Source organism: Melanerpes formicivorus, unplaced genomic scaffold (genome assembly GCF_026170545.1).
Source record: "Melanerpes formicivorus ecotype bairdi unplaced genomic scaffold, bMelFor1.0.p_v2 SCAF_14, whole genome shotgun sequence".
Lineage (NCBI taxonomy): Eukaryota > Metazoa > Chordata > Aves > Piciformes > Picidae > Melanerpes > Melanerpes formicivorus.
Window position 1 is genome coordinate 13,369,326 of NW_027142366.1, and position 14,747 is coordinate 13,384,072.

A 14,747-nucleotide genomic window follows, 5' to 3' on the forward strand; every position below is an offset into this window, starting at 1 on the left:
TTATTGGTAGCAGGTGACTGATTGCTTCCTGGCACTATCCCAGTGTAAATGTGTCTTCCAGCTGAGCTCTGCTGTTGGAGAGCTTTGTAGGACCACCTGAAGAGCAGACCTATAATATACTATGCTGTAGTTGAGGCAATGCATCCAGTAACTGAGGTAAAGTTTACAATTTCTCATAAAGCTACCTCGGTTGGGTGGCATGTGTCTGTGTGGGTTATGGCTGAAAACCCACGGTACTTTGTTTTTCCTGTAGGCTGTTCCACTCTATCATTCTCTGAAATGCTAACTATTAATTTGAGAAGCTTGTTGTGATTGGCAATACACTGTCATGGTTAGAACATTTTGTCAGAGGTTTAGTAGATGAAAACTCAAAACTTGTTTATCTCACCTTGATAAAAAAAGAATGGCAAAGCCAGGAGTGCTAGCCTGGGCAAAGCTGGCAGTCCTGCTTCAGAAGAACAAGAAGTTCCAGATGAACATGCACTTGAAGAAGTGTTTTCTGTAGCTGTTTAAAATGTAATTGCAGCATGGATTAGCATAATCTATTTATTTTGTAGTTAATGAAGCTCAGTGTTGCTGCTTAGACCTGTTGAAAGCATGAAGTCTGTGTGTTGTCATACACCCCGTCACTGTCTGTCAAATGAGCTGGCACCCTGGAGGTATTAGAGGTCTCAATTCCTGGCAGTTCACCAAACATCTCACATGGGTTGATACCACAGAAGTATTGAACAGAATAAATTTGTTCCAATCTTATCCTTTGACTAAGATGAGAGGCAGTGATCTTAGTGTCCTGTTAACAAAAATGTGGCCATTGTTGTTTGTGTATAACCTGTTGCATATGTGTGAAATACAATAGGACAACTCTTACTGTGTTGGAGTATAACTGTCATTACCTGTAGAGCTAGCAAGTGAGGCTCATGTTGCAGACAGTCCTGTATGAATTAGAATAGAACAGAATAAACCTGGTTGGAAGAGACTTTCAAGATCATTGCATCCAACCCATCATCCAACACCACCTAATCAACTAAACCATGCAACCAAGCACCCTGTCAAGTCTCCTCCTAAACACCTTCAATGATGGTGACTCCACCACCTCCCCGGGCAGCACATTCCAATGGCAAATCACTCTCTCTGTGTAGAATTTCTTCCTAACATCCAGTCTGAAGCTCCCCTGGTGCAGCTTGAAACTGTGTCCTCTTGTTCTGGTGCTGGTTGCCTGGGAGAAGAGACCAGCCCCTGCCTGTCTACAACCTCCCTTGAGGTAGTCAGTGCAGGATTTGGGTCATCATGACAGTTTGTTCTGGAAATCTGTGGATAAGATGACATACAGCTATTTGTGTGCATGTTGCATGAAGGCACTTTGTCAGGTGTAAAGCAATATCTATCTCTTGCAGAAAGGAAAACCCACCTGTACCTGAAAGTGCATACATGAGGTGTCTTAGGGGAGTAGGTCATAACTATTTTTTTGTTTTGATAAGATAACCTTCTTATCTTTTTCTCCTAGAATGATACATTACTTCAACTGTACCAGGCAGCCAATGAAGATGTGGAAATAAGGATTGCGGCTTATTATACAGCAATGAAATGTCCCCATAAAGAATTATTTAATGAAGTACAAAGGACTTTGCTAAATGAAACATCCAGTCAAGGTTAGCCAAGCAACTACTGAAGTCTTACACATTCCTGAATTGTGCTTCAATGTAATGCTTACTTTACATGTATAGTGGTACCAACCCATATCAATTTTTATTTAATCTTAATCCATTGTAGGTTGTTCTAAAAAGATTGTTTTGATTGTTTGTATTAGAGTTGTGATATTGGTACTTAGCAGTAGTCAATAAAGAGCTGACTGTTGATAGAATTAGTCTTTGTATCAGTTTTTAAAACTGTTTTAATTATTTCTCTAATTCCCAAATGCTTTTCTTTGTTTAATTTAAGTGGGCTCCTTTGTTTGGAGTCATCTCTCTCAGCTCCTGGAGACAGATGATCCATTGAAGGAGCAGCTCCGAGATTCTATTCCAGATGAAATCCTTAGCAGAGATTTTGAACGAGAGACATGGAAATACTCCTCATATTCTGATGTCACATTCCACTCAGGTATGTGGAGTTTTAGAACTTAATGCTTTATAGGGTATGGATTATTGAAATTCCACATGACTTTTCTGGTGCTTCACAGAAAGGACTAGATTTTTTTTTTTAACAGGTTTTTATGACACAATAATACCCAGATATGAAAAATGTAGGCTTGACTCTGCTCTGACCGTAATGGAATTATATCAGATGTTATTCCAGCAAGCCAGATACCATGCAGCTTTGCCTTTTGTGAGAGAAGAGCATAAGAACCTAAGAAATTTTAGATTGTTTTTGTGAACATCAACTTTTGATTCCTTCCTTAGTGAGCTTCTTTTGCAGCAAAAGGGGACTGGAGTGTATTTTTTCTTGATTCATATGTTTCCTTGGTATAAGAGAAGATTCAGACAAGCTCCTTCCTGTTTACTATCTGTTCATTGTCTGGTTTTAGCAAAAACACTAGATAATAATTTCAGAGTTAGATTTTGTTTTTTCTGTCCACCTCTTCCAGTGCAATTGTTATGATTTGTATTGTAAATGCTCTTCCTTCAGTGTTAGTCAAATAATAGCTTTTCAGTAGTGTCCATTAATGTTTTTGATGTGGACTTAATATTTTATTCACCCTCTTCTCAATGTGCAAAGCTGCAGTTTCCCAAAAAGTGGTGGGACTTGCAAAATATGTGAGAATAGCTGATCTCTAAATGACAGACTTCTGATATTTTCTATTGCAGCGGGTTCAGGTGCAAATGTGGAAGCATCTGTGGTCTTTTCTCCTGCATCTTTTCTACCACGATCAGTCATGACAAATTTGACTGTTCATGTTATGGGGCAAGCTATAAACCTGCTGGAGGTAAGTTTATGGATTTGTAGTCATAATAAAACCACTCTCACTCTTAGTACCCTAGACTAGCCAAGTGAGTTATACTCAGCTCTTGTTTATTCAAACGAAAGCTGGAAGTGCTTGCTGAGGCACTGCTCTAACTCCTGTAGAGGATAATATTTTCTTTGGTTGACATAGAGTAGAAAACGGAGATTGGCTTGAGTACACTGTTCCTTTAATACAGGAAACAGAATCATACATACCTAATTGAAGTCACTGGTTTAGTCCCACTGAGCATCCCATGCTTGGGATGTTTATATGTCCTGCCCGCAACATCATCATCTTTAATCTACACTGCCTTTGAGAGGAAACAGTATTTGGCATACAGACTCTTTATTTCAGGTAAAAATGTGGATGTAAAAGAACAAATTTAATATAGCCTTCAGATCTCAAGTTTAATCTTGCAAGGGAACAAAATATTTTGTTCACTGTCATATACCCTGGATTTGTGTGTTAGTAATACTGTTTCAGTCAAACTTCCAAGCAAAATCTTATTTCAGGAACAGTCAAAGGATCTGTTAAATGTTTTCCAATTAAAATACTGTTTGTAACATGTTGTCCCATCATGGTGTGAATGAAGCAGTACTTGAATAAGAAAAGGATTTTTATTTTGTACTGAGCTTCACATAATTAACAACAAAAGAATTTTTACTGGAAAGATTTGATATCCAGTATTGGATATCCCATGTTGGATGCTACATGAGCTAGGATACTAAACTTAGAGACCACTGTGATCATGTATGGCAAATCTCTCTTCATACAAAACCCTAAAGGTTGCATTTGGGTATTGTTTTTTAATTTTTGCCTATAGAACTGGACATGGTTTATTCATCTCATTGTCAGTCTTTTCAGTGCTGTATGCCTTCCCCTAGGTTGGTGCAAGATTAGAGAATGCTGAAGCTCTTGTGCAGAAGATTTTTGGGCAGAACTCTGCTACTTTCAGTGACTTTTTTTTTGCAAACGCTAATGGAAGAAACAAGTCAGAAAACCCTGTGGAAACAACAGGAAAGGCCAAGCAGAGAAGGCTGACTTCAAAGCGGTACAACCCTGCTGATCATCTTGTGACCAAGTCTGGAAAGCCAAAGTTGAGACATGCTAATCAGAATTGTCCTGGTAGAAAGTACAGTAAGATGAGTGAGTTAGTCAAAAAGGTAACTGATTCTGTAGCTTTTGGAAAAATTAATGACAGTCCCTGCTTAAACTTAGGGCCCCATCTAGTATTGGACAACTGTTCTCTGGTACTGTCTACTCCTTTGCACAAATCATTGGTAACGTGTTCCACTCAACTTGAAGAGAAGTAGTTAACAGCTACATAAAATACAAAGCAACAAAGGGCCAGATCTTAATTTTTTAAAGACTGTTTTATTGTCTCAAAATGATGATTCTCAGCCAGTTCCCAAGTCATGCTGTTTGAGATCTGACTTCCCAGTGTGATGTCAGATGTTACATTGACCTTTTGTGAATTTACCCATGTTGGGAAAGACCTATTTTCTATGTATATAACAAGGAAGTTTTGGAATTTACTTCAACTGTTAATGCATTATCTGGAAAACTTGGGAACTATGATTTATTTAATTTGTCTCAGAAAATCTTTCATCTTGGGACTCATCTTCTTAAGAGTTTTGTCTTATGATGTAATCTCATGTTCATGTTGTGTTGCTGTTATACCAAAGAGGGAAAATGTAAAATTTTTACTTCTAGAGGTTTATTTAGCAGTTATGGCACCCATAATGTTGTTTTAATTGAGATTTTATTTTTCAAAACTTAGTCTGTGGGTATGCATTGCAGTGCTCTCCTTTTGCCTGATTGTCTTAGGACTAGACATTACCTGCGTTTATAGTGAAAGTCAGATTGTGTGGCGTGGAGCTGAAGTTTAGCTGGAAAATACAAATACTAATTCAGATCTTAAGTGGCCTTAAAATATTTATAAAAGGGAGCCTAATGTCTGTTTACTAATAACATAGCCTGCACTGAGTAATTGTTTATTATGAATTTGAAAGGAAAGGGATATAAACATCATTCTCTTCCTGATTTATTTCTTTATCTGATCAGTTCACTGAGAGAATGGTGAGAAAGGAGGCAGTAAAATGTGAGCTAAGCGTGAAGATCTTTGGAAACGAGCTTACCTTCTTAGATTGTGAAGATTTAAGAAAACAAATGAAATATTATTCTTTAAATCTGGCTGAGTTGGCTGTCAGACTTCTGAAGGTAAAAGGAAGTTTTTTTTCCTACTTGAAAGTAAATATTTTGAGAAACTACTTTCTGACAGATACATAAAAGATACAAAATACTATTTACTGCCTCTCTAAACTGAACTCTAGAAGACACCAGCAAATAGCGGGTTGAAACTTGTTGTTTTGTCTGGTGCTTATTACCTCTTGCTTTTCTCATTCAAATCCATCTGTGCTTAAACAAAACATAATTCTGTTTTCACTGGAGTACGACTAGTGTCTAACTTGTGCCCTGGCCAGATGCATGATCCAGGCTTTGGGCTGCTTTCTACCTTGTTACCCAAATCAGCTTAGTTAAATGCAGTGGATTTTTATATCTGGAAAAATTGTTGAATACTGACTCTATTATGCAATGTAAAATTCACCCCACCCCACCCCCCTTTTTTTTGTGTGTGTGTTTCATTTATTTTGGCTTTTTCACCCTAGGGGCAAGAGGTGCAGTTTAATAAAAGGCTGAGTTTGGCCACTGAAGAATTGCAGTTTCCATCCATTTCAGGCTTTCCTGTTCAGCTGGCAGTCAATGCCTCAGCAGCAATCAACGTAAAAATCAAAGGGAATGCAGATTTCAAACAACGGTCAAATTTCTTTCTAAATGGACATATCAAACCAAGGTAGTATCTACTGCAAGCATGTCACTGTCACATATTCCTCATGTCAAGTAGCAGTTCCTGATGTGAAAGGTCTGTGTGAATCAAACTTGGTTGTAATCGTTTGGAAGATGCCTGAAGAACGCCAGGAGTCATCAGCCTTACGTTGCTGAATGGTTGCAGTGCTGTAAGGACAGCAGTGGTTTCCTATCTTGTCTGTCTGAATTTTGAATTCTGTTGCTGTTTTTCCAGTACTGTTTTGAGTGGACTGTTTCTCCCTGTCTGTAAATCAAATTCCTGAATGCTTGCATGCAGATGATCTTTTGAATGCTTTACCTGTTAGAGGGATGGCATTTTGGATTTTTCTCAGGATCAGACATGCACTTAGAGGTTATGGATCTGCAGACCAGTGGATGACTTAACCCTGTGTTTCCTTACCTGGCTGCTGTAGCTTTTTATGCACACTATATACTTTTACTGAACTTCACTAAGTGCTGTATATACAGAAGTAAACTGTGATACTCAGCCCTAACCACTTCCCCTTTCCTGATATTTCATATTGAAGTCTGGGTCCAAATCCCTTACTTAGGAGATGTAATAAAACTATACTTTAATTTGTGTTAGGAAGTGTATGACTGTGTATATGTAATATTTTTCAGATATTTCTTGAAACAATGTAGCCATCATGATTTTAATGTTAGAGTATACTGATTTACAGGATCAAATACTCTGTATTTATGAAGAGGATGGGCAGCCTATGCTTTAAATTAAGTGCTTTAAAAAGGGCATACTTTTCATAGAAGACTATGATCTAAATTTTTCTGCAGTGCCTTCGTGCAGCTTTCTGCCCAAATGGGAATTGTGGGGACTCTGGGACAAGCTGGCTTAAGATGGGTAACAGGAATAAGAACATCCAGCAGTCTTGATGGGGGAATCCAAGTTAAAAAGGGGCAAGAGCTCAAAGTTTTCTTGAACACTCCGGAAGAATCCATGGAGATAATTAATTTCAGGTAAGATTGAGTAATCAAGGTAACTTTCTTGACTGGAAATCTTATTAATAGAGCAGAAATATTTTTGTCAGCAAACAAACTGTTTCAATCTGAATCATAGTTGAAATCTGCCATTCAGAAGAAAAGGAAGGGGAAATTAGCCTTTGCATTTTACATTGTTTTACTATAGAAGCATAGGTTCAAATCAAAGCCTTATGAAAAGGTTACAAATGTGGGTTGTTTTTTTCATACTCCCCTGTTTTTTCCTACTCAGTGTTGGTGATGTTTCTGGAATTATCCTGTCTGAATAATGTGAAGTATTAAAATGGTAGAGGAAAAGCTTAGCATTACTTCTGTAGATGTTATTTTGCAAAACCAGATACACAGTGGTATTTATCAAATCATCTAAGTAATTGGAATGTTATACTAACAAGGTGTGTTTGTACCCTTCTGGTGAGTTTTTGGTTTGGTTCTTTAATGTTAAGATAAAGATTACATTGTAAAATACCACTTCAACAGCTGTCAGGTGTTCAGCAGATTAGATACTGGTGTTAGTGCAAGCTAGGCTTTTTACCTCATCTTCTTTTCTGCTGGCTTCCTCTTTTCTTTGGACTTTTCAGATTTGATAGAAGTCCAAGTAGAAGGCACATATGGTAGACTACATGCAGCTACATCTCTCTTAGACATGATAACAGATGAAGTATCTACAGTATGTGGATTGTCATCTGCTTGTATTTCTTTTCATTTTGAGATATTGTGGTACTACAGGATATGCTGTTCAAAAAAGAAAAGAACTGGACTTTGCATTCAACCACCCATTCCTCTGGGGCTCTGGGAAACTTAGGGATGTAATTCTTTTTCTGTCAGCCAGGATAGATGACACACCAGAGTGAAAGTCAAAATAATTTCAAACCTGTATTGTGCATTATTTGAACAAATACATTACTATAGAGTCTACTAGATATTGCATTAACTCCCTTGCTCCTATCAAGTGCAGGCACTTTGATTCTTGTTCAAGTAGTTTAGAGAGATTCTGAAGTTCTGGAAGAACTTCAAGACTATAATGAAACTAATATCCATATGTAGCCTGAGGGAGGGGGAAAAAAAGTCTGGAAGCCAGGAAGTGAGTGGAGTTGCAATAAACTGACCCATTTGCTCAGAAAATAAAAATCTAATATTGACTGTGTAGAGCTTTAGAAGAATCTCAAGATAGTGACATATTAAACATGGAAAGTGTGGATAAAAATGAGTGCTAATTAGTAGAAATATAGACTGACCCTAGCAGAATACCTCATCTTATTTTTCCCATCCAGGATAAGACGGCATGTAACTGAGAATTTTGCTTCAATAGTGCTGTAAATGTTCTTAAGTGACTGTTTGCATTTCCTGGTTGTAGCTCTAAACTCTACTTCACAGTGGTGGATGAGACAGAAGAGAGAGATGTTTTCCAGGATCACACAGAAACCAGATCTTGCACTGGGAAAGAAGGTAAATCTAGCTGTTCCATTCATCTTGATCATTCAGAAATATCCATAACAGATCATCCTATTCAGCAGAATTTTGCTTTTGCAAACAAAAAATGTCTTCAATGCAGTGTTCATTTGCATGTTTTCTTTGTTTTTTCTAACTGAATATTCAATTGTTTTCCACCAGTGTCTGAGGTTATTGGCTGGCAGCTGTGTTCCGAAATGTCATATCCTGACCCTGCCAGTGGTTTGGTTTTCCCTCTCGCAGGACCTTTGAAAATGGCTGTCACATTAACTAAACAAGACAAAGGCCTGCAGCAGTACCTTGTGGAAGCTGCATATAACTATATTCCTCAGGTACCATTATGGCATGCTTTACTTTGACTTTACACTTAGATTATTATGCTGATAAAAGAATTGTATAACTCACTACTATGTATTTGATTAACTGGCATTCAAGGTCTACATTACTATTATTTCCATTTTCTTGGGCCTACAAGAAAGCTGGGGAGGGACTTTTTAGGGTGTCAGGTAATGATAGGACTAGGGGGAATGGGAAAAAAATAAAAATGGGTAAATTCAGATTGGATGTTAGGAAGAAATTCTTCACCATGAGGGTGGTGGGACACTGGAACAGGTTGCCCAGGGAGGTGGTAGAAGCCCCATCACTGGAGGTTTTTAAGGCTAGGCTGGATGTGGCTCTGAGCAACCGGATGTAGTGTGAGGTGCCCCTGCCCCTGGCAGGGTTGGTGGAACTAGGCGATCCTTGAGGTCCCTTCCAACCCTAACAGTGCCTTGATTCTATGATTAGACTGGGAAAATATGTTGAAAACAAACTACAGATATGATTGCAGGTGAATACTATTTCCATATACAAAACAGAAAACACAAATACTAAGTCATTTGGCTGGATAAGACTGATTGAGTTGGAAGTAGAATCCAGGATTTTTTGCTTGGTGCTCAGTACTAAGCAACCTGGCTTCACTTCGATAACTTACTTGTCTGTGTGGGAAAAACCCTCAGAACCCAAATCATTATTTTACATTAAACATCATGTTTAAAAGTAGAAGTTAGGCTCTCATGAATCCACTCCAGAAGGCTGTAAGTGGTTTTAAAATGTTTGTTTGGGCAAGCTCAAGGTTTCATGAATGTTTTTCATCCTCTGCAGGCTTTTTCTAGAAGGGTAGTATAGGTATTTACATAGGCCGTAACTGAACTCATCACAGCCCAGCTATGCTGCTGGGCTTGAGATAATTCTTCTTAGGGGGAGACTACTTGAGCTTTGGCTGTATTCAATGGCTGCTCAATATTTCTAAGACAGTGAGATGACAGCAATAAGCAGGGTGACTCTCCCTTCAGTATATAATTTTTCTGACTTTCTCTAGTAAAAGCAGGAGAGGGAACAGGCATTTCCCTCTGCCAGTGAATCTACTGTCTATAGGCAGGGCAAGGCCAAAACTGCCAACTAAGGCACCTACTAGAGAGGTCACAGTGCTATGTACTGTATCCCCCTGCTTAGTGCCCCTGCCAAATTCTAGTCACTTAAGTATGAGCTCTGGAGCTTAAATTTATAACTGGAAGTGTCGTCTGGTTTTTCCATACATTTTGGCAGGATTCAGCATCATTTCAAGAGAAGGTCAGTATGCTGTGAGATTCAAGGTGTTGGACAGGGAATGGAAAATACAGCCTGGAAAAATCAAATTTCTTGCTGAAAATCTTGAAAGCAGATAAGAGAAAAATTTCTGTAGCTATGAAGGTGATTGTGATCATGTGATGTAACTCAGTTTTGATAGATTGTTTTGTAGATGCTCTGCCAACTGCAAATGTGGTTATCCTTTCTTTCTTCCAGGAGAGTTCATGGATCCCAAATGAAGCCGTCCTTCACTTCTTCATTGGGACTCCAAAGTCAGATTTGAAAAGGGATGTTGGTGTTGACCTAAATTTTAGTATCCCACAAAAGAAATTCAGAGTCCGATTTATACAACCTAAGAAAAAAATCGAGATTGATGGTAGGTTTTCAGCTATGAACCATATAATCACTTAATGTCAGTTAGGAGACCTTCATTAGAATTAACAGAGAAATAACAGTATGTTTCAGACAGTAATCTAATGCTAAAACCATATTCTTGAGTGATAGACATTCAATTAGCTGCTTTGGGTGACCTCCATTCCCAGGAATTTCTGCATTTTGGCAGAGGCTGTTTGGCACAGCCAGAAGTTCAGTACCTGGCTCATGCATGTTAAAGAGGAAAGCCCGTACCAGTATGGATGAAGTTCAGGTTAAGGAACACAGTGAATTGTTCTCTGTAATCTTTCCTTTATGTGGAACTGGCCTTAGTGTGCCTGAATTTTAGTTTGCTGTACTCTCTTACTTATGATAAGAAATTACTTGTTACCAAATCAGCGGAGTACCAACTGTGATGCTGCTGTGCATTACAATAAAAAATAGCTTCCAAATCACAGTGTAACACAGAAAACAAAATCAGCACACACATTGATGAAATATAAACTGATAAATATATGGTAGTAGTATAGACAACATACTTCAGGATCTTTGATATACTGGTCAAGTGATGTTTTGGTTTTGTATTCACCATATCCTATATTTAGAATTTGTCCCCCCAGAGTTTTGTTTTGGTGTTTGTTTGTTTTTTAATCCTGATTATTTTCAAATGGGTTGCATGAAAGATTTAGTTACACTGTGCAAAGCTTTGTATGCACAGTGGTGTGAGCTCATGAAATGTCTCCACAGCTTACAGGTTTTAGCACAGGCCTAAAGGAAGTGTGTAAATTGCTTCCAGAACTAAGCTGATTCATAGGAGGCAGCTTCATTGCCTCTTCTCAATTACTGTTCTCAGAATGGCCTTTCAAAGTGAGATGCATATCCTGAGGGCACTTCAATGTCCTTGCAAATTCTGTTCCTAACTTTTTTCCTTTGCTCTGGTATTTATTATGTTCTTACTCTGTGAACTTATTGTTCACAACAAAGGCAATTATGATTTTGGGTACAGTTTTATGAAGGATCACTGAACAGCATATGTCCAGAAAAAAGTAAACACTTCTATTTTTCTCCAAGGGAAAATTGAGTTTTCTGAAAATACACAACTTGGACACCTGGAACTGATAGTAGATGATGAAGATGTGTATTACATTAAGGTATGTTTTGAGATCACAAGCTCTCAGACTAGGATGAAAGCTTAAACAAAAGCACAGAAGAGCAGGGCAATTAAAAATACAAATATTGAACAATAGCTTTGTGAGCAATCCATCAGAGAAATGACTAGTTACCTTTATTATAGTGGTATTACAGAGTTTTAAAAGCTTTTAGGGCATGGCTTCTGCAAATAATCTAAAGCAATGTTTTCACATTCAGATGTACTCAAAACCTTTGAGTTAAATTACTGCAGTGTTAAAGTACTACAGTGTTATTTATTACAGCAAGTTTTATGGTTTGAGGAGGTGGAAGGAGGCTTTCTGGATCTGTAGAAAAAGAATCTCTTTTCTTCCTCATTTCATTTCTGAAATTCCTGAGTCTGTTGTTGCTTTCTCAAAACAGTTTGTACTGTTGAGTGACTTGAAGCTTGGGTGTGTTTGGTTTTTTTTTTCCCCTCTTACGTGTTTATTCTAGGGAATGACAAATTTACGGATGCTGAGTGGAGAGCAAAGATACATGACCCAACTGGAGGTAAAACTGATAAAGCAAAGCAGTCCTATCATTCTGTCAGGAAACATCACTAAACAACTTGGCAAGAAGATAGCTTTTTCAGTATCCCTGAATAATTTATTGAAGGATGCTGCATTTCTTTCAGGTCAGAGGACAATAATAGTATTTGTCATACAAATGTAAGTTCTGGCGCCCTTAATATATAAGGTTTCCTGATATTGGACACACATTTCTATAGCTCCTTTCAGATCATAAGACTGTTTTGGGAAGTGATTTTCCTTGATAAAATAGTACTGCCATGGTTTTCAGAATAACAGGAATTATAAAATGAATTGTGATTTAATTCTGCTTTTAATTACTGTTGAAAGAGGCTGGAGGAAATAAGTTATAAGGAGTCACCCAACAGAACAAAATCCCCACAGCTCTTAAAATAGTTTTTCACTTTTATTAGTACAAAATGGTGCAGAGAGATATACATGGGGCTAAAAGTCTCTTAAGACCTCTTGTTCTAAAAATCTTGACATCTTTTTTTTCTCACAAATACACTAAGAAGAAACCATTAGAGAAACTATCAGAAAGGGGGCTTTACTATTTGTATAACATTGTTTTGTTAGAAGGTAAATTAATACAGTGGAATAAACCAGTAACTTAAGTCTGAGGCTCTCATTTTTTCCTTTGTCTTACTGTAGTCTCCATGTGGCAAAGACACTTGAAGTGTTGGATTACACAGTATTTTCAAATAAACTTTTAAGGAATATAGAATGCCAGTTTGGTTTTGGGGAGATCATTTTTTGGTGAAATCTTTCTCTTTTAGCTCTCACAAGAAATGTCAGTGACTGCACCTAAAAATGGTTCTGGTCCAATGTCTGACTCTTATACCTTGAGAACTAGGCTGGAGCATTCTTTTGATGCAAAGCCACAACCTAGCTCTGACTTGATGTAGAGGTAAATAAATCTACAGGTTCACATTAGGCCTTAGTTAATTAAAAGATCAGTCTGTTAGAATTGATTTTCCTTTTGGAAGCAGCTTTGGCTTCATTCATTTCACTAAACTTCGAGCAGTGTCTAAGAAATACAGTCTACAGGCTATATATATAGTCAGAGAAGGACAGAATATCCAGCTTGATATTTTTTTTTTAATTATTATTTTCCCCCCCCCCAGTATGAGGAGTACATTGTGGGGTTCCTCAGTTAGCAGAAGCCTGAATGCATTTGTGTTGTTTCACTGTAGTATTCCATTTACTAGCTAAAGTAACTTTATGTTCTATCTCTGCATAATCAGTTCTTCTCTTTTTGTAGGATTTCTGGAGAAAAAGGTTGATGATAAGCTGAGACAATACTCACTGAAAGGGGAGACTTACCTTCCAGGTGTTCTTGGACTTCATGTCATTGGTCTTCTCCAGCAGCATGAGGGCTTGTGGTCGCACAGTTCGACGATAAAATATGGACTCCTAGGTACAGTAAAAAAGTGGGAAAGTGAAAGCATTCTCTTTGTCTCATTTTTCTGCTAATCATTTGCCTATTTTAGGACACTCTTAACAAGAAAGATTTCTATTTACTTTTAAACTGTGATCTGAGACCTATGACAAGCAGTCAGCAAGTGATTCCTTGTAGAAGTACTGTATTTAAAAAAACAAGCACAAAACCAAAGACAAAAAAAAGCAAACAAAGTAATCCAACTAATTAGTTGAAACTTCAGATTCATTATTTTAAGCTTTTTCTCAGTGACCAGAAGAGCTAGAAGCTTTTTATTTAAGATGTCATGTAAAGTTGTGATATCAGGAGCTGAGTAGAAACAAAAGATCATCAAATATTGTGAGACCCCAAGAAAGCTGCAAAGGCTGGTCATGGTTAGTTTGTAGTGCTTTTACTTCACTGAGGTAAAATTCCATCTAAGTAATGAACTTAGTTCCCATGTTTATCTCTTGCCTCTGAAGTAACAGTGAGTTGACAAAATATGAAAATATGGTCAACATCTCAGGAAAGCCTTTGCTTTACTTAAACAATATTGGTCTAAATCATTGGATCATTTTTATTCCATTCTTCATACAAACCAGTTACTTCTAATTGTCTGAACTTGGAGACATTTCAAATTATGATAAACAAAGTCTCAAACTCTTCTGTGTAAAACCTGTAATGTGGCTATTCCCAGGGTTTTCATTTGTAGGGCAGCTTGTAGGAAAAAAAATATTTACAATGCCTAACACATTTTTTCCAAAGTTTTACAAATAGTTCTGCATATGCAGCATGCCTGTATTCAGAAGTACAAAGCTGTTGAATGCTGTTAGGTCGAACATACATGTGGCAGGAAAGTAAGTTCAGGTGTCAGAAACAATGTTTTGACAGCAACACTGTCACCTGTACAGGGCATACTGCCAGACCTCTTACATGAATTAAATATCTGCTTCTTGTTTACTTTTTACTGTGGTAGTATTTTCATTTTTGTAGCTATCAATCACTTGTCTAGCAAATCCAAACTCACTGTTCTAGCAAATACAAACTCACTGTTCTTAAATGCAGATCCATTACACGTGTGCTTTCCTTTGGACTGATTGGATACTTCAGCAAGTATCTATCTGGAAAACCAGATAAATTTCACTGTAATGATTTGGAAAAATAGAAACCTTGAAGCCAGCACTAGATTTATACTAATAATATTTTGAAAGTTTACTTCTGATTTATTTAAATAGGCACCTTTGTGATTTAACTTGAACAGGAGAGGCAAAAAACCTTCATCATGAATGCGGTATGCTGCAAAAGATGACAAAGGAGACAGATGCACATGCGGTATACAAACTTGATATTGGCCATGAATTTCACTGTATGCAGACTCCGAACTATAATCACAAGGTAGAGATAC

At 37.5% G+C, this 14,747-nt stretch overlaps 1 protein-coding gene across 1 annotated transcript in view; it reads left to right on the forward strand.

Moving 5' to 3' along the window:
- The window catches only part of LOC137445421 (uncharacterized), a 79,258-nt gene that overhangs the window by 18,485 nt on the left and 46,026 nt on the right, over positions 1-14,747 (forward strand). The window contains exons 13-26 of the mRNA XM_068147124.1: positions 1,505-1,649; positions 1,939-2,097; positions 2,802-2,920; positions 3,823-4,101; positions 5,003-5,158; positions 5,608-5,792; positions 6,596-6,778; positions 8,154-8,245; positions 8,411-8,580; positions 10,073-10,232; positions 11,300-11,379; positions 11,852-12,032; positions 13,187-13,342; positions 14,604-14,737. Of these exons, the coding sequence (XP_068003225.1) occupies positions 1,505-1,649; positions 1,939-2,097; positions 2,802-2,920; positions 3,823-4,101; positions 5,003-5,158; positions 5,608-5,792; positions 6,596-6,778; positions 8,154-8,245; positions 8,411-8,580; positions 10,073-10,232; positions 11,300-11,379; positions 11,852-12,032; positions 13,187-13,342; positions 14,604-14,737 (2,199 nt within the window). The remainder of the gene's footprint in view (positions 1-1,504; positions 1,650-1,938; positions 2,098-2,801; positions 2,921-3,822; positions 4,102-5,002; positions 5,159-5,607; positions 5,793-6,595; positions 6,779-8,153; positions 8,246-8,410; positions 8,581-10,072; positions 10,233-11,299; positions 11,380-11,851; positions 12,033-13,186; positions 13,343-14,603; positions 14,738-14,747) is intronic.